This window comes from Anomalospiza imberbis, chromosome 6 (genome assembly GCF_031753505.1).
Source record: "Anomalospiza imberbis isolate Cuckoo-Finch-1a 21T00152 chromosome 6, ASM3175350v1, whole genome shotgun sequence".
Taxonomy (NCBI): domain Eukaryota; kingdom Metazoa; phylum Chordata; class Aves; order Passeriformes; family Viduidae; genus Anomalospiza; species Anomalospiza imberbis.
In genome coordinates, this window is record NC_089686.1 from 32997110 (window position 1) to 33021914 (window position 24805).

The 24805-nt window shown below is 39.9% G+C and overlaps 1 protein-coding gene across 3 annotated transcripts in view; it reads left to right on the forward strand.

Annotated features, from left to right (window-relative positions):
* The first annotated feature begins 165 nt into the window (after positions 1-165).
* The window catches only part of ZFYVE26 (zinc finger FYVE-type containing 26), a 47824-nt gene continuing 23184 nt past the window's right edge, over positions 166-24805 (forward strand). The window contains exons 1-21 of one of the 3 annotated variants that reach the window (XM_068193154.1): positions 166-446; positions 1895-1973; positions 2655-2744; positions 4634-5186; positions 6548-6678; positions 7489-7653; positions 8769-8857; positions 9133-9293; positions 12513-12695; positions 13293-13946; positions 14625-14714; positions 15416-15484; positions 16100-16251; positions 17565-17763; positions 18089-18352; positions 18535-18654; positions 18926-19090; positions 20002-20229; positions 21630-21735; positions 22478-23214; positions 23777-23973. In XM_068193154.1, the coding sequence (XP_068049255.1) occupies positions 256-446; positions 1895-1973; positions 2655-2744; positions 4634-5186; positions 6548-6678; positions 7489-7653; positions 8769-8857; positions 9133-9293; positions 12513-12695; positions 13293-13946; positions 14625-14714; positions 15416-15484; positions 16100-16251; positions 17565-17763; positions 18089-18352; positions 18535-18654; positions 18926-19090; positions 20002-20229; positions 21630-21735; positions 22478-23214; positions 23777-23973 (4623 nt within the window). In that variant the 5' untranslated portion in view covers positions 166-255. Of the gene's footprint in view, positions 447-1894; positions 1974-2654; positions 2745-4633; positions 5187-6547; positions 6679-6782; positions 6819-7488; positions 7654-8768; positions 8858-9132; positions 9294-12512; positions 12696-13292; positions 13947-14624; positions 14715-15415; positions 15485-16099; positions 16252-17564; positions 17764-18088; positions 18353-18534; positions 18655-18925; positions 19091-20001; positions 20230-21629; positions 21736-22477; positions 23215-23776; positions 23974-24805 lie in introns of those variants that run through there. The other 2 variants (XM_068193155.1, XM_068193156.1) reach the window with 2 other exon arrangements.

Here is a 24805-nt window from a genome sequence, read left to right on the forward strand (position 1 = left end):
CGCCCCAAACCAACATGGCGCTTTATTTACATTCCGCCCCGGCTCGGCCAATGGGCGGGCGCTTTGCCCGCGTGCCGGCGGCGCGCTCAGCTGAGGCGGCGCCCAAGATGGCGGCGGCGCGGGGCGGCGGTGCCGGGGCGGTGCTGTAGAGCCCAGCGCCGCCGGGGCCGCGCCGTGCCCCGCCGGGAGCGCGGCATCGCGGCATCGCCCTCGCGTGTGTCACCGCGTCCCGGGTCATCCCGTCGTCCCGGGAAGATGTATTCTTTTGGGAACGAAGAGGCGGATTCTCTGGAGCGTCTTTTCGGGTTTTTCTGCGAGTGCGTACGGCGTGGGCACTGGGAGCTTGCACAGGCCTGCGTGCCCCAGCTGAGCCGGTGGCACGGGGACGGCCCCGGGAAGGTGGAGGCAATTCTTCAGGCTCTTGTGGCTTGTCCCGTGGGGGTGAGGTAAGTAAGGTACTGCTCTGGTTCCGTAGACTTGAATGTGAAATGGGGAGGAGCAGCTGGCTTAGTGCTGGCTGTGGGAGACAGCTACAATCAGGGAAATAGCACTTCAGTGCTGAGGTGTCTTGTGATGCTGTTCTCTGAACTTTGATTTCTTATCACTGACCAAGAACTTAGCAGGCTGCCCATCCCACCGGGATAACGAGTTGTGTTCATTTACGTGGCTGATGTGGTGATTAATAGAAGCTTAAAACTATTTGGAAGCATTTCAGAGCTGGTTTTGTCAGACTTTACTGAGGGAGAGGGACCATCTCTTGAAATTACATTTCTGTGACACGGAGCTTCGGTTAGTTTAGAAATGTAACCACCAAGATCGGTGGTAGTTCTTTGTTATCTTGTTTCCAACTCTTGAAAAATCTCCTCATTTCTAAAACTGCAATTTTAAGAAGTTCAAATTATGCTGTTGATTTCTTGTTCCTCTCACACTGTATTTTGGAACGGCGTCGGTTTTACTCAATCCCAGTTACATTTTATCTCTTACTTTTTATTTTTTCAGTTAGGTATACATGAAGGGTGACTTTCTAGCACTTCAGGAAATATTGGTATTCCCCCTGTCTAATCAGATGACCATACTTCTTCACATTAAAGTTTGTGTAACATTTCAGTAAAGGTTCTGAGAAACAATTTACACTGACAGCAGCTGGAGGAGTCTTGGGGAGGGTGTGCTCGTGGTTAGATGAATATTGCCAACAGCCACACGAGACATAAGAATTTTCAGTCTTTTGATCTTTAATAGCCAGGCTATCACATTTAAAGGCTTTAGTTAGTAGTGCTGAGATTTTTAAAGGACAGGAAACAATACTGTGCTTTATCCTTTTCCTGGTCCCTTTGACAGTACTGAGTATGTTCCCAGCTGTGTAGGCTTTAGGATGCTGAAGTACTGGAAGATGTGAAATGCTGATGGAAATTAGAAGGATTCTTTGTTTAATTGGTACATTGCTTCACTTTTAATTTGGATATAGAGCTGCATTTGAGTGCTGTGATCTAAAACTTCGCTTCATTTTTTTGGTAGAAATAGGCAGAACAGGAAATAGCAGTGTTTGGCAAGTGGTCACATTTCAACGAAATCTGCTGAGGTGCTCAAAGAGAGCTGTACAGACTGAACTTTGGACCAGAACTAGATTTCTTTGTTTTGAGGAACTAGGCCAGTAGTATTTGGCCTATCTAAAAGCAGTTATTTGCCCAGCACAAATCACTGAGTTGATGTGCAAGAACACCAATATTCTGGTTTCTCTGCATTTTTTTCCTTTGTCTTTGGCTACTTACTTGTGTTTATTTTTATCTTACTGAAAGAAATACAAAATCAAAATGTTCTCTGACAGTGTTTTCCTGGATCTTGGATATGGAGACAGCCTTGTATAATCCACTGTATATGCTCCTTGCTTTTGCAGATGGGGACAGAATTCTAGCCCTTCAAGAGCTGCATGGCTTTGGCTTCTTGTGCTGGAAAAATGGCTTGCCATGAGTCAGGTACAGAAACACCTTGATGACTTCCAAATGCACTTTGTAGCTCTGACTTCCAAGTGTAGGATATCTCCCTAGTTACTTATTTAAATGTAGGCTTTCCCATGTTTCATGGAATTAAGTTCTCAAGGTATCTGGAGACATGCGTTGCTTTTGCATTTAACAAATTTATCAAGAAAGAACTGTAATATTCAGTCTGAAGATAAAAACTAGATTTTTTAAAAGGGTATTAGAAGTTAACATTTTAGCTTTTCACATTCATATAAATGAAAATCAGGAGTGTATCAACTTCTACATTTGTGCAGCACCTCTCTTACATTAAAGATTAAATAGTTCAGGCATGAGACAATTCTTTGTAAGCTTTAGATGGTGAGGGGTGTGCATACTTCTTTTTAAAAGTAATTTGTCCTTGGCACTACTTAGACTTGCATTTTTTCTTTACATTCTGAGGAATTGATGGTTTTGTGATTCTTGATGAGGTCTGTTTCCAAATGTATGGATAAATAAAATCAACTGGTGTGAGAGCAGAACCTGACTGGAATAGCCTTTAATTGAGTATTAGGTTACTTCAGAGAGATACTTCAGTCTGCCTCGAAGTGTTAATGAAATAGCTATGATTATGTTTATATGCTGATGTAAATAAAATTTTTATTGACTTATATATTTCCCATTCTTACATGGTGTCAGAGAACTGTTCCAGTCACTCTTCAGAGAGAAACTGAATTTTTATTGTTCTTGGAAGAGCTACAGAAAGATGTCTCTGAGGAAGTCCTAAAGGTGAGCTACTTCTATGTCCTATTTCTTCTTGTTCTGCAGTATGCCCAGCTTCATCAGATCGAAGTTAATGCTTCCTGCTAACTGCCTGAGATGTTAATGTGTTATTAATCTTCTAGGCAACTGAGAGAGAGTGTAATTCAGATCCCTTTGTGAAGTTAATCTGTGCCTGCAAGTGATTTCTATGGCTACAGTGGAGGCTGCAGGCAGGCAAGGAACAGGTTTTTCGACGTGCTGTTTTTAACACGTCAGTCCTGACTGCAGCTGCTTGCCACAGTCTTCAATCCATAGACACCTGCAATAATCATAAACCTACAACCCACTGTGAGCCAAAATAATCTACAGTCAGTAAGGACATTTTAAAAGTATGCGTATTATCTTTTTCTTTCTTTGGAGATCTTAATTTTCATCTCCTACTCACCTCTTTTCCCCCTTTGTGGAAGTTTTTGGATACTCTACTCTTACGGCTCACATTGCCTAGGGATTGGTATGACATGTGTTCTGTGGTCCAGGATCCATTTTCTATTATTAATTAAAAGATGCAAGCTGATTATTTGAGAAGTACGTGGAAATGTGTGAAGATGGATTTCTATCAAAAGCAAGTATAGAGCAGAATATCAGCAAAATTACTAGCTGTAGAACTGTCCTAATTTGATATTAGTTGCAACAGTTTTGGATCTGATGTGGTGTGTGAAATGTCGTAAGATGTTGCTTCTAGTCCTATAGATTCTAACTCCTTAAAGATACTCCTTTTTGATTTGTCTGTATTTTAAGAGGAAAATGAAAACTTACTACGTTCAGGGGCTATTTCAACTTAGGAAAAGTTGTTCAGTATTTCACTAAGGATACAGAATAAGCAATTACAGGATGAAAACAATCAAAGTAAACTTAAATGCTGATTAAAATAAATCTGCTTGAAGTCTGTTAATGAATAATGAAGTCTGTGCATGTTACTGTCTCACCTCCGAGGTCATGAATGATTCCACCATTGTCCACACTGCCCTCCAGTGTTGCACAGAAACATGAGATTCAACAGTCTCATATCTTTGTCACAATTTCTGTCAGAGACATGTTGGTAGGTAGAGTTACATTTTGATACAGCAAATAATATAAAAAAAAGGTATTGTGGTCTTGCTTTCTGTTCTCATTCTTTGTGCACACCAACCACCTCTCCCCTATGTAATCTCTGAGGTGTCTCTTTGAGCCGAGAGCAGCACTCACATAATTCCAGGAGTGCCAAAAGTGCTGCTTGAGTGCTATTCAACTGGCTTGTCCCTCACTTTCCCAACTCTTATTGGGTGGGTTAATTGGGATTTTTTGTTTGTTTTCCCCTTCCCAGTTCTGAATTTCAGAATTCAGAAGGTTTCCTTCTGATAGGTAGAAAAATTATTGTTGCTTAAACAAAGTCTGTGAGATTGCATCTGAATCTGTTGACCAGTTTTAATCAGATTTTTAAAATTGATGAGGATGATACAGTTGGTGGATAGATGGTACAAATCTGGAAAAGTAGGATGAAAAAAAAAAAACCCCGTACATCATTATGCTCTTAGAGACCTATCAAGACACAGTTACATTAGGATGTTGCTTAGAGGTAGAATATGGCAGTGCTTCAGCCATCCCATAGGGACTGCTATGGTTCCTTGCTTTATATGGTCTTTATAGTGTACTTGTGTTTTACAGGGTTCTTTGTATTTTGTTATGTATTCAGGCCTATCCACTCTTCTAGGAAAGATATTGGACAAGGTTGACCATTATTAGTGGATTTCTTTAGTAGTATGGTGTTTCTAAATTGATTTATCTGCTTGCTTTCAAGTTTCTTCTATTTTTTAAATAATTAATTTCATTTATTAATGTAGTCTAAAAGGCTTACTCTTTTATTATTTTCCTACCAGGAACTGTTTGAAGCATTTGAGTGCACGCAGAACAAGCCCATCACAGACAGCAAAAGAAGAGATGACTGTTCTCACAAATTCAGTTTGGATGTTGTTTCAGCTCTCCGGAAGCTTTTGCTGCGGGCTCCCCAGAGGGCAAAAGCCCTGCTGGAGTTCTTCCAGGGGGAGCAAGGCACACACAGCTCCTCACTCCAGCAATATCGCTCTCTACAAAACATCTTTGTGGAGTTTCTTTGTGACTCCTTGAAATCTCTGCAGAGGCTTCAGAGCAGTTCTGAACTTTCAGCTGAACTAGACAAAAGAGAACTAGTAGATACAATTTATGCTGCTCTCAGTATAGTGACTTTTGAGGTGGAGCATCAAGCAGATGAAATAAAGCACTTATTCAGGGAGCTCTTGGATGTATGCTGGGCTGAGGGGAGCCCACTGAGGGAAGAGAAGCTACTGAACTGTATGCTGAGGAAACAGAGCCATGGCCTGCTAAGCCTCTATAGCAGTGTTCTCACAGAAAGAGCAAGAGAGAAGTTTTTGTTGTCAAAATCAATACAAAAAGGTTTGTTTCACCTTTTGCTTTCTACTAATCTCCTGTTTAACAAAACCGTTAAGGCATTAAACAGACAAGTAGTCAAGAAGTCAGGCACTTCTCTTGCTAAGGTGCCTTAACTAACCATGGAGTCTATAGAAAGATAAGGCTAAAATGATCCTTAAAGCAAGGAATTGGCATAGGAGCACTGGTTCTCTCTCCTACATTTCTGCAGTCTATGATGTCTTTTGTGATCACTTCCTTTACCGCATCTTTTTGTTCTCTATGTTAATCTGCTCAGCGTTTCTCTTGATGCAAATCTTGCTTGTAGCTTGAAGTTTGCTACTCCATATGTATACAGTTTTTATTTGTTCACCTCCAACTCAGGGTCATTTGTGTTGGAGTATGTTCCATTTCTGGCCAGTAGCAGTTCAGTCACTTCAGTAATCCCAAAATGTTCAAACCCCTTAATACTGGAAAAGAAAACTTATGAAAGTGGAAGGAGCTGTGGAGAAGGGTGATACCCCAGCAGGAGAGACGATGCACTTTGATACCTGCTTACTTGCCAGAGCCCAGCTGTTGGTTTTGTACCAACCATGGCTTCACAGCCTCTGTCTAGCTGCCTGTGACTGGTAGATTTAGTTGTAACTGGTTCATCCTGGTGGGTCTCTTCCAGCTCAACATATTCTGTGATTCTTTGAGGATCTCAGCTGAAGCTGAATGGCAAGTGATGCCCATGACCTTGTCAGTGAATGGCAAGGAGGGAAAAGCTAGAATGCCTACCCTCTTTTGCTCACCTCTGTTCACTGTGGTGCAAGTGAGTGGGGTCTGTATCTTCACTTCTCCTTTCACTCAGGGATGGCTGAAGGGAAGCTCAGGCTGGTGTGGCAGACTCTAGAAATTCTGATAATAACTATAGTTAGTGCTTCCTCATGGGGAAAGAGAAATTGAGATCCACATACCTTCACTCTCATTGGGTGTAGTTTGGGTCTCACTTTGCACAGATCTGAGAAGTTCCAGTTCTGGATAAGTCTTTGCTAAAGCCCAGCAGAGTAGTGCAGTGTCTCACGCACAAGTGAGAATTCATGCAACTCACAGATAAGGGTGTGCGTGGCTGAAGAAAGTCAGGCAGTGTGACCTGAGCTGGTGCAAACAACCTGTGTGCTGGGCAGGCTTTTGCTATGTTAATGATTGTCGATACAGTTTTTCTGGTTTTCTGTCTGACCTCTGTCAAATTTCTTTGCTTGGTCTTCCTGTTACCCAGTAGTAACATGTAACAACTGGTTAGCACTTGAGGAAATACAGTGTGTTTCTCAGTTTAAAATAACAGCAATTATGATTCTCTCAGAGGTACCCCTCTCTACTGGAAGGTAATCTTGTTATGTTTTTAGGTTCATCTGAGCAGCTGGATACAGAACAAACTGTGATGAGTTTGTTCTCAGATCCCAAAGAAGCTCCTTCTTGGAAGACAGCCTATTTCTACTGCTTGAGCAGCAGCAAGCACTTTCTGGAACAGATTCTGGTACAGACATAAAATTATTAACAGGGAAACCCAATGGAGTCTAAAGTCAGTCCCTGCATTGAACATATCTCAGTGGTGCACAGAAGCATTTTGTATTCAAATACTGTTTGCCAGGGATGATGACTAATAGGAGCAAGGAGGTAATGGTGATAACTCTCCTGCTTGCAGCAGTGCAATAAAAGTGGTGAGATTTTTGGAAAAGCTTATCTGCATGCAGACTGAAGATTAAGTCTTCAGGGTTTAAGAAGTCTCATTTTCTGTTTGTAGTTTTGTTGGACACACAATTTACATCATGACCTTGAACTTGTTGCTTTCTAATGCTGGTAGACTTGGGACATTGAGAATAGTTTGCACGGTAAAATTTGTGGTGAAAATAGTCTGTTATTAATTAATTGATTTTTATGTAGGTACAGGGATAGAAGAAATAGAATACAGGCAGGTGGTCACTGTTAAAGTGTGAGGTTTTAAGGTTGAGCATATTTCAACTTTTGCATAATGTGTTTGTAGAAGTCTTTTACATTATGTCCTTGGCAGAAATGTAATAAATAGAAGGAATGCCAAGATAGTGTAGAATGGAATGTGAGTTGGCTCTGCAGTAAGCATTTGAAAAATGGTGTTTTTTCCTCATGACATCTTTACTAATGAGTATCCTGGTGGCTTAGACAATATAAGTTTAGGGAAGTTCTGAGCGCAGAACTTCACTATTTTAATGAAGTTGATATTGAAATGGCTACTTGCTTACATAGTCTGCCACGCATTATGGGTCTCCACATTTTGGAAAAATTAATGCTTCTTTCTTGTATTTTCTAGGTGACTGCATTAGCTTTACTAAAAAGAGAAGACTACTCGGGCCTGAAGAGCTTGTTGAGGAGAGAATTCAACCCCCTTAGCCGCCTCTTGGTGTTGTTAGGATGGACTCATTGTCAAAGCTTGGAATCAGCAAAAGCATTGCTATGGACTCTACATAAAACTCAGGTAAATCAGCAAAAAGCAAGCGGCAGTCTCCCAGTCTGAGTCCAAATAATGCCATTTGTTTGCAAGAACAAGTAAAACCAGGATTTTTCAGTGAGAATGTCAGTCTTCCTCAAATGGAATTGAAAAAGCTAAGATATTACAGTTGCATGCAGGTAACATTATGTAGGGACACTTGCCTTTCTTCTGATTTCTTGGCTGTGAAGACAGTATGATTGCAAAGGAGACTGAAAGTTTCTCTTGCGTGAACTCATAAACTGTCTCTGCTGTTAACATGAGCAGCATAAAGAGAAAATACAGCAATGGTTGATTAGTTTTGAAAAGAGCTGGGGCATCTTTCTTTAATGTAATTTCCTTCAGTGAGTCATCCCTGGCTGATTCAGGCCTGAGTTTAACAACAGGGTAGCTTGGAAATTCCCCATACTCATTCTCAAAGCAAAATGATAAATGACAAGAGCTGTGAGCAAAAGATCTATCTTGTTTGTGGTCAGTCTTCATTTCTGCAAAAGATACAGGGTTCCAGCTCCGAAGGTGTAGTTGCACTTCAGGTGATGCCTACTGGCTGGCTTAGATGTCAGAGGTGGGGAGATGAGGAGCCTTGTACTGCTGGGTCACAGTGCAGACCTAAGCTGATATTACCTTAAGGGAGTTACTCTCTGTTGGTAATACACCAAAAGTCTATTCAGTAGCTTCTGCAAAGTTAAACTCTTAGATCTGATTTTAGCAGGCAGTCATCTGTAGTAGAAAAACACGTGGAAAAGGAGAATAACCATCTGCTACCCAGTATATCATCTTTCAGGTACATGATTAGTTCTAGAGATTACATTTAGACTGTTACTAAGAAGCATTAATTTGCATTTTATAAGCTGTTCTTGAAAAGGAAGGTAGCCACCTTTCTATGGTCTGTAGATGTGTCAAGGGGAGACTGACTGACTTATGTTCTGTCAGAATAGCCCTCCTTTGCTGGCTTTGTAATTAATCTGGCAGTTTTCTGTATTTGAAATTTATTATTAGGTAAAGAAGTCTTGCAGACAACCATGTGTGACACAAGCTTGGTTCTGCTCTCTGGATGGGGGATTTGTTGTAATGAGATTTCTTTTATTTGTCTTTCCGTGTAGGATCTATGCAATGATTCAGTATTGAAAGATTTTTGTGATGGGCTGTGGACTCATGTGGAAGTTCTTGAATGGTGCATGCAGCAAAACAGGTAAGGTGATCAGAAGGACTTTTTCCAAACCGTGTTGCCAAACCTACCTGTTAAGTCAGCTTACACATGCAAATAGAGAAGGCACTATTTTCTTGGCTAATCATATCATAGTGACTGTATATACAAGCTCTCGAAATTTCTCATGGGTTGCAGTTATGCTCTTTCTTTCTCTTTTTAATTGCAGTAGTTTGGCTCAATCACAATTAGAGTGGGAGTTGTGTCTTTAAACATGACTGAGACTTAAATCTGTGCCACCTCTTTGTTCTCTCTTGTAGTATTACTGTCCCAAGGAAGGTTCTGTTGCAACACTTGCACAATCTGGATTGCCACACTGCGGTGTATTCTCTGCATCATCTCACCAATCTTGTGGCCCTGAATGAAGATGATGTTATTGAGCTTCTTCAAAAAGTTCCTGCTAGAGACCAGCAGATGCAGGGTAAATGTGTAGGGTTGTGAGAACATAGAAAACTCACAATCCATTGAGGATGTATGTTCAGTACTTCTGCCAGGATTTGTTCTCTTGACCTGCTTCTTAATTGTGGAAGATACCAGTTACTCGCTGTTTTGTGGAAGAAATATAGAGAGCATGTGGAAATTATTTTAGAAAAATTTGGGGAGTAAATTTTCTTTAAAGAAGGGAGTTGTGAGATCTGTTTGATCTCAGAAGGACACATCTCTGAAAGAGCTTTTTCAAGCTCTTGCCATCTTTTTCAAGATGGTAACAAGACTTTGCACATGCTCATGGTAATATGCTGCTCATTGTAACTTCTGTACTATGTAACACCTTTAGTTTGAAAAGGAAGTGTATGGTTTGTATTTCACTGCACTTTAATTGAAAATCAAAGAGAAAAACCAGATGAAATTGACAATATCTTGTACTACAACATCTTCATTTTGGAAAGAGATAAAAAGTGGGTTTTTAAAATTCTGATATTAACTGTTACCAAATTTAAATTTAGTATTTAAATCAGTAAGACTTAGCTACAACCTGTGTTTACATCACTCTTGCCTCATTTCTCTCATCTTCACATGTTCCAGTTGGGTGCCTAAAATACCTGCAACTGCTAAACACATTGTATCGCTTACAATTGACTCTCTTTGGACACACTTTAGATTGCAGCCTGTGTCCATGTTCAGCTGCTGCAATTTTAAAGCTGTTTTTTGATAGGGCCTCTTAATAATGATACAGAAGTTCTGTTTTCCTGCATGTGCTAGAACCTAAGAAGCTAAAATATTTATTTTCTAAGTATTTCTTTTATGTTTGTGAATTTGGACTGTGTAATTGCAACCTGAGTTGCATGGGGAGCTTTCAGTGATGCATCTTGCACAGATTTTTCCAGATTACCTTGTGAGAAGCAGGTTTCTCTCCTTCCATATCATGCTGTTGTGATGTTGATTTCTATTCTTACTTCTACAGGTTTTGGTGTTAAAATTATCATGACACTTGTCTTGAATAATCTTAAAAGATGTAGATAGATATAGATCCTTATTTTCAATGTCCTGCTTTCTAAAATAGTGTTGCTGTTGCTGGTATTGTGTAGTTTTTTAAACAGTTCTTACATTTTAATTATTTTCTGCTTAAATTCTGTCAAAGCCTTTCAGAACAGGAAGAGGTAGTCCCATCATATCTTCTGGGAGTTGCATGACTGTAGCAAAAGAACTCTAGCTGCAGTTTCTCTTCTTTTTTTTCATGTTGCAATAATTTATAGAAATAATTAATGGAAGACAAATTCTCCTTCTCTTTTCAATCCAGCAATTATTGCAGAATTCAGATGATTCTATATAAGCACATCTAGAATCTCCTTTAAAATAATCTATTTTGAGCCTTAAAGGGAAGAGAGGAGTCATAAACTTTTATTTTGTCAGATATAATAGTGTTAACAGGCCTTTTCTCCCATCACCCCACATACTTCCCCTTCTTCCCCTTCTTTTTACTACATATCTGTCAGCTGCAGTAGTGAAACCAGGGTAGTGGTAAACAGTTGAGCTCTGGTTGTGCATAACGCTGGTTTTGATCAGTCATGGTGAGCAGCAATTTCCTCATGAGCTACAGTATTCAAGAAGGTATTAGTATCTCTGCATAGGAAAAACAGTGCTATTAGTTAAAGGATTGTTCTTCAGTATTGGTTTAAGGAAAGTATAAGTATAGGGAAAAGGATTGGTTTAGGTACAAATACTGACAGACTCAACTCAACTGCATCCAAGTTTTTCCACATGTGAGGCAAAAATGTATTAAACTTATTTTTGATTACCAGTATCTGTCATAGTATCTCCAGCTAACTATTTCTCTTTTCCAGAGTATTGTATTTATCAAACTTCTGGCTCTACCTGCCTGAAGTCCTCTTAAGGCAGTGGTGTTGAGAGGTACTTGAGTGTTTACATATCAGTGTAGAGCTTCTGGGCAGCAGTAGAATTTCAATGGCCATGTAGTTTTTCCAGAGGATTCATATGTGGATGTCTCCTCAGTTCGGTCTGCTATCTACATTATATTTTCCATCGCTGTCACTGTTTAGAATGGCAAGGATAGGGAAAAAGTGTTTCCAACTGTTTGTGCTCTCAGTACTTTTGCTTTGGCTGCTCTGTAGTTTTCAGAAGAGTTCACACTAGTGCTTTTCTTTGCAATAGTGCTCAAACTTTGCGGAGGACAGTGCTGAAACAGTTTTTAGGTTAGGTAATTCTGTTCAATTCCAGAATTTGGATGTGGACATTGTCAGTACATGGTGCTTTATACCTGTGCTTTGTTTACAGTAAATAACTTGGCAAATGCTTTTCCTGCTTGACAACAGGTAGAGGGACAATTCATCACTTGTATAAGAATACAGGACAGTGAATGCCAAACACTAATTTAACACTCTGTGTGGTTGTCAGGGCTTTTTTTTTTCTTTATTTTTTTGTGAGGCTCTTTTAACCTTTTAATAGTAAATGGATAATTAATCTAAACTCAGCATAAGAGAATATATGAAACTATATTGTGTTCCTGGGTGAAGAGGATGGTGATGATGTGATTTTTACAATTTGCAGCTGTCCTGTTCTGTTGTACTTAGAAGGGCTCATGTCTCTGGCATGTGATACCTTTCCTCAAAAAAAGCCTAAAGGGGAGGAGAAGTGGGTGCAGTACTTCTCTAGTTTGCCTTTATCATAAATGTGTGAAGGAAACTATTGGGACTGTACTTCTTCTCTAGTCAGTTGCAGATAGTATTTGATCTATCGTGTCAGCCACTGTGAATCAACCATGATATCTATTTATTAGTACAAATCTGAAGAGGTGGTGGTACTCTATTCTTACTACAGTCATAGCCTGTCTACGCTGTTTCCCCTCTGTTGTAAATGCAGCAGTACAGCTTAAGCACACACTGCTAATGAGAGTCGTTGTGAGGGATTTTGGTCATTCTGTGCTGTAGTCAGGTCCTGCTACGCAAGTTCACAGAAAATTTCATTTTTAGAAGGGGATCCACACCTGACTTTTCTGTGCCCATCTCTTGTGGGTTGGGTTGTTTGGGCTTTTTTCCCAAAAGTAACAGTGAGATAGATCAAAGCTGAGACAAAAACAGCACTGGGGAAGAAAGACTGGATAAATATTGCTGTGCAGGAACTGCAGGAGAAAATTAACTTGTTTTCTTGTTTACCCCCTCACCGCCCTGATTTCCCTTCACAGCAGCCACACTCCCTAACACCCTGAGTCAGCAGCGCAACCTGGCACTCTTCCGAGCGTTCTGTGCCATGAAGTATGCAATCTATGCTCTCTGTGTGAATTCACACAGGCATGCCAAGTGCAAGGATTGTGTACACAGCCTTCTTGGTGATATCCCTGAGGATGCAGCTTCTGGAGAACCAGCAGGTGATTGGCCTCCTTTCTCAGGTTCAGTAACGTGTGCTTCTCCATGCAATTGCTGAGGTCTGAATTATCACTTAGTATTGGGATAGCATTGCACCCTGTGTACATATGGTATTTTATTCAGTGGGCTATGGATGCTTTGCAAGCAAGTATAATGGTATTTCTTTGAGGTGTTGTTATCTTTAGTAATAATAGATATGAATAAGCTACCAGCCTTGTTTTAAAACATTTAAGGCAATTGTACAAAAAATACAGTGCGAAATGGAAGTGATGCTAGATATAGGGTTGTAGTGACAGATAATTTTGTAAGAGCTTATGATTTCCCAGAGCTGAAACTGATTTAATGGCTAGAATTGGTGGAATCTGAATTTGCACATCGTTGAACAAAGCGATAATTGGCATTGCTCAGAGGGAGGAGGCACACTACCTTCCTAAAAGTAAAATGTTGGACATATATTTACTCGATTTTTGGAGGAATGATTGGGTCTGAGCCACTGGGCTAATTCCCTGTTCTGGGATTTTCTTAAAAGGCACAAGTTGGTGCAAGGAATCCCTGAAAAGTGTAGTAAATGTTCTTTATTTTTGTTTTTAATTGTACAGATTGCCCTTCAGTATTTCCTCAGTACATTGCGACGTGTCAGCAGTTCTTAAGGAGTGTTCCCATTCCTCTGCGCCTGGAGGTTTTGGAGAATATTTTCTCCTTGCTTTTTGTTTCCTATAATGACCTCTATACTGAAACTCCTCTACCTGAGGACTATGCAGAGGATGAAGACCTTGACAAAAAGAGTGCTACTCTGAGCGTAGAAGGCAGTGATAATCATCGGTCTTCCACCTCACAAAGTCCACAACACCAAACAGAGGCTGAAAAAAAATCAAAGAAGCATCTGCTGGCTGCACAAACAGTTCACGCAGATACCCGAGATCTTTGTGACTCTCTGTTAGATGGCAAAAGCTGTGAAACCTCTAAGCCAAGCTGCCTGGATCTGAAGCACTTCACCAGTGGTGTTACTGGATTTTTAGTGGATGATGTAGCTATGGAGGCCTTCCTCACATTACTTCTCAACCACCTGGAAGAAATTCAGAGTTCTCTCCCGTGGGACTCCAGTAATGTGCTTCGTGAAGAGCTGGAGCTTGTTGAGTGCTTGAATCTTTCTGCAAGCAGAGATGCCTTTGGAAGTCGCGTGTTGCAGTTTTCCAAATACCTTTCTGAAGCTCACTGGCGATACAAGGTGGTGATGAGTAACAGAAATGCAGGTAGGCTTTGTATTTGGCACTTTCTGATATGTTACAGCTGTCCAGACAGTGATCTCCAGGCTAAATTCCATGAGTATCTTACTGAGGGAGCACATTTTGGCAGATACTGAGAGAGTAACCTGCTTGGAGACCACCTGGTGCTTGCACCATTTTTCAACAGAAGTGATCTCTATTCTAATCAGAAAGTTTGGGTAATTTTCTCATTTCCCTCCCCTTTGTGGATGTACTGCCTCTGTTTGCCTTTGTCCCACCCCTTTGTCACAAGTCACACCAATGATATGAAGGGACATGGTGGTGTTGGATCCAGTGCAAGCCAAATAGTCTCAGTTTGTTCATGGACAGTGTTGATTTAGCCTAGTCTGGAAACATGTTAGGAACATGTAGCAGAGGAAGTTGTATTATTCTGGATGATTGTTGAAGTAGCTTGAACAACACACTCAGGAACCTGTTTCCTACTCTTCTCTGTAGCCCATAACTTGTTAGCTCTGTTGATATGAGATTTTGTCTTGTATCATGTGTAGCTTATTGTGTATCTCAGACTATGTAAGCTCCATGTCCCAAGAAAGACTTGGAAGTCTGGACCTTAAATATTGCAAGTTTCCAAACTTGTGTTCAACTGTTTGTCAAGTCTCCCTCTATAAAACTACTTGGTAATGTTTCTGTTTAAATGTTTCACAGAGCATCAGCTTGCAGCCTCCAGGAGATACTGCTCTTTAATCAGGGGCTCCAGCTTTAAGAAACGAAGTAGATATCGGAGGTACAAGACAGGTGGGTTGAAAAAGTGTTTTCGAGAAGGCACTTCTGAAATGGGCATAATTTTGCTGAGCTCAGAGCTCAATGCAATTAGATTTCATGATGTAGGAGTAGAGAACTAGATTTATTTCCTTTAGTTTTCTAAGTGGTTTGAAGTGTCAGTCCAGTTCCACTTGGATTGAGGTTTTTTTCTAAAGCTCATCTGCACAAATAAATTCTTCCAAGAAGAACAACTGCTTCCAGTCAAGTCTGATTTGGGGCAGGGGAGAACTTCAACTACAGTACTAATTTTTCCCTTTCTCCACTATGTCCCATGACTGTTCAGTATATTTTCATTCCTGTTGTGGTATTATCTAGGATGTGAATTAACAGGAATCTGTGGCATAATTTGGCAGCCTTGGGAGAAAGTTGTGTTCCTCAACTTTTTTCTATTTAGCCTTTGAAAGGCATGTCTGGTTTTGGAGTGGAATGTTCCAATGAGAAGCTTTCAAGTATGTGACGTGAGTCACTGATGGGCCACCCAGCATAGTCTTAGCCTAGCATTTTCTTCAAATCAGCAGTTTTTACATTTATCGTAGATGTCAGTGGTGGCTCATTTATGAAATACTCTTGAATATCCTTTGAGGTTGCTAAATCTGTTATTTGCAATAAGTTTTAATTACCTTGTCTAGTAAAAGTGCACTTCATGTGCTGATTTTGATTTGTTTCCATTTTAGAGGGGAAAGAGGGAACTTCCAGTCCATCACTAGAAAGCACAAGTAGCGAGCTAAGCACCAGTACCTCAGGTAATAAGCCACAAAAGTAGTATTTATTTGTCTTTTCAATGTGCATGATGAAGAATTTGCTTGAGTAGTTAATGTGAATTACTGCTGTGTGCAGGACAGAATAATATCTTTTCGCTTCTCATTTTTGGATGACTCTTTTGTAGTCAGAAAAGCATATGTGTCTTCTTTTGGAATAAGAGAATTAGATTTTTCTTGATATCTTTACTTGCAGGAAGCAATATGCAAGCAATAGTGATCTGCAAACCATCAAAAAAGCTAATGAACTGATAGTAATGTAAGCTATGACATGCTTAGGCATGATGGACTGATCTAATAGGTCAGATGCTTTAGACTTCTCCCTTGATCTATACTGAACAAGTGCCTAGCACTGTGTGCATGTTATGTAGCTGCTGAAAAGTGTTATATGGGAATGAGATCCAAACTGCAAATTCTGAGCAAATAGTGAAATATTATGAGAATTTTTAACAGGATGTTTGTGTTGACTTTTTCACCCTAAAACTTGCTTGCAACTCTGGTCCTATATTTTTGTGTTAAATATGTGAAATGCTGTTATCTACTGTCATTTGGTGAAATGTGTTTTCCCTAATAGTATACTGATTTAATTCTGTCTTGCAGAGGGAAGTAACAGTAGTGTGTCTGGCTTGAGAGATTTGGAAAGCAGGGCAAGACCACATCAGCAGAACTCCCTCATTCCTATGATGCTTTCCCCACCAGAATCACTGTTAGTTTCTTGTGTTTTGAGAAGGAACTTTGTGGAAGCCCACCAGGTAAATAAGATGCATGTATTTTCATTTTTGAATGAAATTCCTGCTTCTTCTGTATTTAGCAAACATATGGCTTCCAAGTGAAAGGATCACTTCAGAAGTAGAAGCAAGTGGAAGGAACAAAGATATTCCAAATCAACATCCCACGGATGCAGGGTTTTTTCTGCTTTGTTATGTAAAAATGCTTTCTCTACACCTGGGTTCTCAAAGCATGCAAATGTTTGATGAGAGCTAGTCAAGCATAGTGTTTCAGCTTATTGAAGAACACGGAGCTCATGTGAAGTCTCATGAGAAAGCAGCATCTGAACTGCTTTATGTAATCAGTTTTTCAAAACCATGACACTCTACTGCTTGGTAGAAACATGCAAAGGTGTTCTAACCCTGGTAGAAACATGCAAGATGTTCCTTACCCAGACCAGTGATTACTTTCATTTGAAGGAAGTATGTTTTGAGACTAAATTTGTGGTATTGAAAACAGGCAGAAGGACTTGAAAATTGACAGTCTGCATATTTGTGATTCTTTGTTCTCTCACAGCTGTGCATACCTTTCTTTGTGTGGCTTTTGAGCTGATGCTCTGAAAAAATATCTTGAGGTGCATCAATGAGTGGCTCTTCTGTCAAAACTGTGACTTGGCTGAGTTTTGGATAGCCATACTGGAGCAGTTCATATCTCTTAAACATTGCATTGGCATCACGTTACTACTCAGCCACTTAGTTCTGTTTGATTACAGGCATGCCACTTCATCTTTTCCCTACTTACAAGGCCAAAGGAGCATTTTGTTTTGCTTTGTTGCCTTAATTTTCAGTATCACCAGTGATAAAGCATTCAAACTTGGTTTGTGTTCTGTTGTTGGTTTCATAATAGGTTGGTTGGCTGTTAGTTTCATGCATACTAGCTTAGTTACTCTGTGTTTAAATTTTGAGAAGGTATTCCTTGCTGAATAAGAATTTATTTGAAATAGTCTACTTTGGAGGCAAACTTGATAGATATCTCTCATTGCATAGTGTATTAAAATTGTGAAGAGTCATTCTGAAAGGTGTGGGTTATGAAAATTAATTCAGCCCTAGTCCTGCAGCAAATAACAAGTAAGCTTTATAATAATAGTTGAAAAACATCTCTGAGGGTCTTTTTTTTTTCAGGCACTTAAAACTCTCTAGTGTCCCACCATTTCAGCCTATTATGTCTGTGGACATGTTTTTCAGTGAAAGTATTTGTTTTATTCCTTTGTCTCCTCTAAAGCCCCCCCCAAGCTCCTCGACCTTTGAAAATTTCATTTGACACGCTCTGTAATTACATCTATTGTTACTTTTGAAAGACGGCTTTGATGTTTAATCTGGAGACATCCCCTTGCTATGGTGAATTGGTTTTCATGGAGCGTTACCAAGAGGCAGTACGAGAAATGGCAAGAGTGGAGCACAATATTGAGAATCAAGCATCAGATGGCACTGGAGGCATCAGGAAATCTGGCAGTGGCCGTTCAACACTGCAAGCTATTGGGAATGCAGCAGCTGCTGGTAAGGACTGGGCTTTTTGAGTTCTTATAAAGGGTTGGGGAGAAGTGAAAAATATGAGAAAGCAACTTGAATAATGTCAAAATGAGGGTAGTATTTGTTCAGAAGAGTAAGTGGCGGTTCTTTGAGTTAGAAAGAGACTATGAATGCTGAAAATTTGCTGTTGATGCCCACTTAGTTGCATCCATTCTACAGGAACTGATTGGTCCATGAAGCAGGCCACATACAGAATTATTTACTATAAGGATAAAAAAATAGGTACCTATTACTGGATCTGATCTAATTGTGCTGTTAACCAGTGATTGTGTGTTTTTGATGACACCTGTAGGTATGGTATTTTATTCCATCTCGGATGTTACTGATAAATTGCTTGCAACTTCTGGAAGTCTTGCCCCTACTCTTCAAGAAAACTTCTGGGTCAGGAATATCCAGCTGGAACATACTGATCCTCTGCGAGAAGTCCTTGAGGACCTCAGTCCTTCAGCAATGGCAGCATTTGACCTAGCTTGTACTCAGTGCCATCTTTGGAAGACATGCAAACAGCTTCTGGAGACAGCAGAAAGAAGACTCTACAGCAGCCTTGAAACTCGGGGTAGGCTTTTGATTTTTATGTTTGTCAGCATGGGCCTGGGAACAGAAAATGCCTCTCTGTGCTGTGTTGTTTGTGCTAACACCCAAACCTTCATAAAATCTCATTTTGTGCTTTCATGTTAGTGTCTCTTTTTTCCACTCCTAACTTTGATTTTGTCTCCCTTTGCACAATGACTGTTCCAGGCCACCGACCTGACTTTGTTTTACTGCACTCTGAAGGTGTAAAGGGTTTTCCAGCAGTTCTCCAGCAAATAAGTAAAATTCTCAACTATTCCTGCACATCACAAGGTCAAGCCAGACCAGGTAGTATGCTTTGCCAATAAGGCTTTCTCTTGAAATGTGCTTAAATCAAATTCTTGTCTTCTGTTGCAATGTAAATTTGAAGTTTCCATGTTTTAGCTTAGTATTTATAACAGAAAAGGTGAGGGGGATGTGACCCAAGTTCAATTCTGAATAATTGGAAATGCTCTGGTTTTTGTATTAGCATACACTTCTGGTTTTGTGGGCCTTCTTCTATGCAAAAAATACTTGTGTCTTTGTTACAGTTGCTGGTTTTTTTTCTCCCTCTTTGTAGAGGTATCCGATGAGAAAATAGGGAGTCATTTTCGATGCAGTATTGTAGACCTTCTGCAAGCTTGCTACCCGGCCTTGACTGAAGAAAGTATTACTAATGAAATTGTTTTATCACAAAACCTGGATCATATCCTAAAAGCACTGACATGTGTTGAACGTTCTGTGGGTGAGTTATTTTTGTGAACATAAAGACTGATTGATGTATGGTTCTAAACTTTTGCTTTGGCCTTTCCAGAGAGCAGTAAACCTAGTAATAATGCTCTTCGACATATGCAGAAATATGAATTTTAAAAATTGTAAATGCAAAGGGTAAAATTTATCTGTAATTCTTATATTTCTTTTCACAGCTAAAATTGTGAACTTGTCAGTGACGTTATTTGTTCTACATCTATGCAGTCCTAGCAAGGAATTCTTTTAAGTGTATTTTAACATGGCACTTTATAGATAATTAGGTATATTCTTAATCTTGCTTTTTCCTCTTTTTTCTTAAGTAACAAAATAGAGATAAGCTTACAAAACATTTGTAATATCATAATATCTTCCAATTTTCATAGGACTTTCATAAAACATTTTTTCCACAGTTGTTTTTTCTTACAGCTCTCTTCATTATATAGCATTGGTGTTTATCTTCTATTTACCAAATTTCTAAATGGCTTTTTGGTGTTCTTAAAATATTTAATGAGCAAAAATCTAGGAGAGCTCTAAGAGCTAAAAGTTATGGAGCTCAAGGATTGGTCAGCACCTGTGTTTTAGAATAAATGTGAATGACACAGAACTAGATATATTTTAGGTCTGCCTTAATATAGTTCTAACTTCTCAGAGCCATAGTTACCAATTTAGATGAACTATAGTTTTATTCTGCTGTGCAAATTTCTCTTGGTTTCAATTGAATTATAATGCTTACAGTAAAAAGTTCCCTTGCTTTCAGTTAAATTATAATGCTGATACTGAGATCTAATTGCAGAGAGGAAATAAAGCTAAAGCATTTCTCTCTCTTTCTCCCCCTCTCTCTTTCTCTCCCTGTCTCCTTTCTTCTTGACATTTCATCCTTGAATCTTGTCTGCTCTCTTAAACCAGACTCTAAAGGGAGCCTGCTTGGCACCTTGGTGGAGCAGGGCTCTCTCAAACCGATGGAGCTGGAGAAGCACCTGGTTTGGAAGCAAACACAGCTCCTGCTGAGAACTCTTGACCAGCATGCCCAGACTATGCCAGAGAACAACATGCAGACAAACTTTGTGAAAGCCTTCCTTGACTACATCACTACACTGGCTGCTGTGGTGTTACGAAGCTTGAATGCAGAGCTAGGTAAGGGGTTTCTGCTGGAAAATCTGAGCCTAGGTGAAGATACTCAGACTGTGTAGTCTGGCCTATTTCTGGAAAGTAATTGTGCAAAAATGGTTCTTTGCCAAATGTACCTATTACCTGTGCTTTTGATTTCAAATGATTATTACATTTCTTTTTCTTTTATTTCATAACACCTGGGCCACCCACAGCTCACATGAAAATATTTGATGTCAGTGGGAAAATAAGAATAGAAATGCTAACTACTGACCCAGACTTTGCACTCCACTTAGAGTGGAGACAAAACAAACAGCCCTTGAAATCCAAAAATTCCTAGCACTACCCCTGTGAGGCGAGATTGATTTTTGCATCCAGTGGATCAGCATACTGTATAACTTACAGCTCCCTTAGAGGCAGCAAGCAGCCTACTGCTCCACAGGGATAAGAAAAGAGTGTGTAGAAGGCCATGCAGAGTTGTAATGAGGCAGAATTTTTTTATAGACTAGCAGATGATGGTCCATGAAAAGGAATGTACTGTCAGCACATAAAGCTGTCAGAAGAGCAGAGCAATTCACTGTGCTTGGAGTAAAAATGCTTATCTGTGTTTTCAAGTTGACACTAATTGAGCTGCACTAATGTAAAATACCACAGTACTGATTTCAGGGAATACCTTCCCAAGAGGATAAGAAAAAAGGGCAGAGATCTGTTTGCAGACATGCTGGTTCAGCTCAGGTCACTGCCATGCCAGCTGTAACTTCTGTATGGACATTATTTAGTCCTCACTGGCTAACTGCCAAAGCCAAAAATTGCATAAAAATGTTCCAGGGCTGGGTGAGTTTGGGGAAAATGTGTTGGAAGATGAAAGGAAAAGGTAAACTTAGGAGTATGTGTCCAAAGCTACTTGACATAACTCAGTAGTGGATACAAATGCTTTCCAGCAGTTGTGGCCAGGGTTTCACTCCTTTGTAAAAGTACCTGTACACCTGTGAGTTCCCTCTGCCCTTGCTAACTGACATTGATAGAGCATGGACTCGCCAATCTACACCCAGAGACTCATCAGGAAATAATTCTGCATGTTTTCTACTTCTCACCACAAGTACCTATTTTGGTGAAAGTTTGAAGTAGAGTTGCTTAACTGTTTGAACCTAGATCTTGCTTAAAGGATGAAGAATCTCTGCTCTACCTGTTTTGATAATATGTCCAACATAATGTTGCCAAGATTGAGAGGCATATCATAATCACAAATGTCTTGCAGTTTACTCTGGATTCTACCATTCTAATGTGAATTTAGAACTCTGTGAATTTAGTCAAAGTGGTTTAGACTCAGGGCCTTAAAATTCATATTCCTAAAATAAAAGTTGCTTAGTGTATTCAGCTAATGTGTTTGTATTATAATAAATATTCTGATGTTTTTTTTCCCTAAGATGTGTCTGCAGAAGTGAAAGTGGGAAACCCATTCATACTGTTACAACAGAGTCCCTGTCAGCTGCTTTCCCAGCTTGTTTTTGAGAGACAAGTTCATCCTGACAGGTCAGTGCTTTTTCAGATTATGTACTTCTGTAGGTTATTTTGGTACTGGTGACTTTTACCTCAGCCATGATGAAGTTCTTTGGCTAATTATCACAGGTGGTACAGCCTGCTGTGTTCCACCAGCTGATCACTTGATGCTGCAAGGATTGGTGTGCGGGGAGGAGCTTAGTCAGTGCCTTCTCCATCAGTCTGAAGATTTTTGACTGGGAGAACAGTGACTCCATATTTTTAAAAATTACTATCCGTTGTAAAGTGAGAGTGAAATTATGTGGGGTTTTTTTTAACTGTGTGACACTTCAGAGGAGTGCACTTGCAGCTTGTCAATGTAATACAATAAAGTAGGCCAGTAGGTTTTGAGAATACTGGGCATGACTCTTGCCCTGGTCAGCAGGTAAACTGGATAATCTAGACTCCTTCCATTGCATCTACTAAATTAGGTTGGTGTGGAAACTGTTTGATTTGATGAGGTAGCTTTTAAAAAGATGAGCGCTAATAGTGAACTATTTTAGTAGCTTGCATTTTAGGTAAAAGTCAGTGTTTGAGGAGTAAGTTCCTATTCTGTAAAGGAATGGCAGCATAAGCTCTGAGTAAAAATAGTATATGTAATCTTCTTGTGTATGTACCTGTGAAGAATATCAGGGGGCTTGTGTTCTCAAAGCATTTGGAAGATTTATGAAAATAAGTAATTATAAAGTACCTTTTATATGTGCTGGGTAAGCTGGTTCTGTTTTCAATCCTACAGACTTTCTTCCCTCTTGGCTAAAGAAGGGTTGAACCTGAATGTGCAGCAAGTCATTGTTAACTCTTGTTGTGAACCACTGTCCTTGTGCAGTGCAAGGCAAAACAGTCAGGCAAAGGCTCTTCTGACAAACATCAGCAACTTGACACACCAGTGTGCCTGCCACTGCCTGCCAGATGTTGAAATACCTATTCACAATTCTGCGGTGACCTCTGAGGATATCTCCCCTCAGGCTTCATCCTCTCTCAATGACTTGAGCCAGCACACACTGACTGCCTCCTCCCTGGACTTCCTGAAGTCTCAGTCGAAGCTAATGGCTACAGTGGCATGTCTAAGTGCATCTAATATACAGAAAATTCACAAATCAAGTTTGTCTTGGATGGAATTTCGGGGCAAACGGGAGGTGCCCTTAGGCTTGGAACAGATTTCCAGGGAGTGTGAGACATTGTTGAAGGAGTTCCCAATATTGGAACGATTTCTTTTTGCTACGTTTGACTCGCTTCGAAATCAAGAGGAAGGTAGCAGTTTGGCTGCTGTCTTCTCTGGCAAGGCATACATGTCTCTGGTTCTCCTAGGATTACATTCCACCACAGCTGTTAAAGTATTAACGGGAGTCTTTGAACAAGCTCTTGCTGCAAAGGATTGGGACAGAGCTCTGAAGGTCTTGGATCTGTACTGTCAGGATGTGGAGGAAGTGGTCAGTGTGAAGGATGCTGTGCTGAGTTGTGCAGCTGCTGAAGGTAAAAAGGATTAAGTCAGGTTTTTTCCTGCTTTTTTCCTTAATCCTTTTGTTTTTTTAATAAAGAATGTAGCCTGGATCAAAACATAGAAACTAAAGTAGTGGTCCTTGGGCAAATCCAGAGATGGAAATAGATAATTTTCCTTTCTTAATCCTGAATTTGCTTTCTCTGATGGTGTTGTTTCTGTTTCACAAATGTGCAAATCATGACCAATTTAATACAAGAGAACTGGAGTGCATCTGTTGTGTTATTTTTATGTGAAGAGCTGAATACATCAGGACACAGTAATCATTGTACTGTTAATGGAACTTCTCTTACAGCAGTGTCATTGTTTTGCATGGATGATGTGATCTGTGAAAGGTGCCTTTTGGAGTCTGAATAGTGTCTCATGCTAAATTTGGACCCTTCCCAAAAATTTGATGCTTGCAATGACTCTTACAAAGATTTTTCAGCCCTGTCAGTGTTTCTTTTGTTGATGTGATCCAGTAAGGATAAGGATTTTTTTTTTAATTTCCAAATTACAGAAACTGAATTTCAAATTAGTGTTTTGTTTCCTCCGCAGATAAGGATGGCTGGCAATACTTGTTCCCAGTAAAAAATGCAGTGTTGAGAAGTAGACTGGCCCTGCACTGTGTGGACAAGTGGCCCCTTGATGCCTGTTTGGAAATTCTAGCTTACTGCATTTCTGATCTGGGCATACCTCATGAACTAAAAGCCAATCTGCACTGCAGGAAGAAAGAACTTCAGGTTTATCAAAAGGTACAAAGTAATTCTTCAAATAACCAGTGAGATGAAATAGGCAGCAGGAAGCAAATATTGCTTGCCCACTGAGAAGCTTTAGCTCTCAGTTCTTTTTTGATCATGAGAGTTTTTAAAGTCTTTTATCCAAAACAGTTAATGTGAAGTACTGTAGTATCCATTTAACACTCAGCTTCCATCCTTCACAACTTTCCATCTCGCCTATTAGCATTCAGGTCCACAAACATGTTTAGATATAAACATTTGTGTGTGTCTGATTGTTTTGCAAAGTATTTTCCATTCTGCACAAGTTCTAGAGCCTCTGGAAGCTTTCCATAGCAGTTAATCATTTTACAAGTTTGAGAGATGCAGATGGTGTACAAGACTGGTGCTCCAAGGAGCAAGTTTGTATTGCAGTCAGTTCTTCTAAGTGCAGGGTAGTGCAGATACCCTTAAGTCAGACAGGCCAGCCTAGGTTCAGCACGGACTGAAAAGCCAAACAGCAAAATAAGGAGCCATCCCTGCTGAGTTCTGTCTGGTGGGAGTTCTGCTAACTGACAGCTCAGTTCTCTCTGTTAGTGCCAGCAACATCTGCAGTAAACATGTACTTTTACATCCATAATTATTGCCATCTAATCTTTCAAAAGCCTTCCCTTATAAATGTGCTTTGTAGACTCACATCTGTGAAAACTGTGGAGTTTTTTTTTGAGTGCAAGGACATTACATCATCTTTGAAAAGGTCTAAACGTGTGACTTTTTAGTTCTATAAAGCAGCTCTTGATGTGATCAGCTCAGCTGTTTTCTTAGGTTATAATTGCCATACATTACAATTCTAGAATTTGTGCTACTCTAT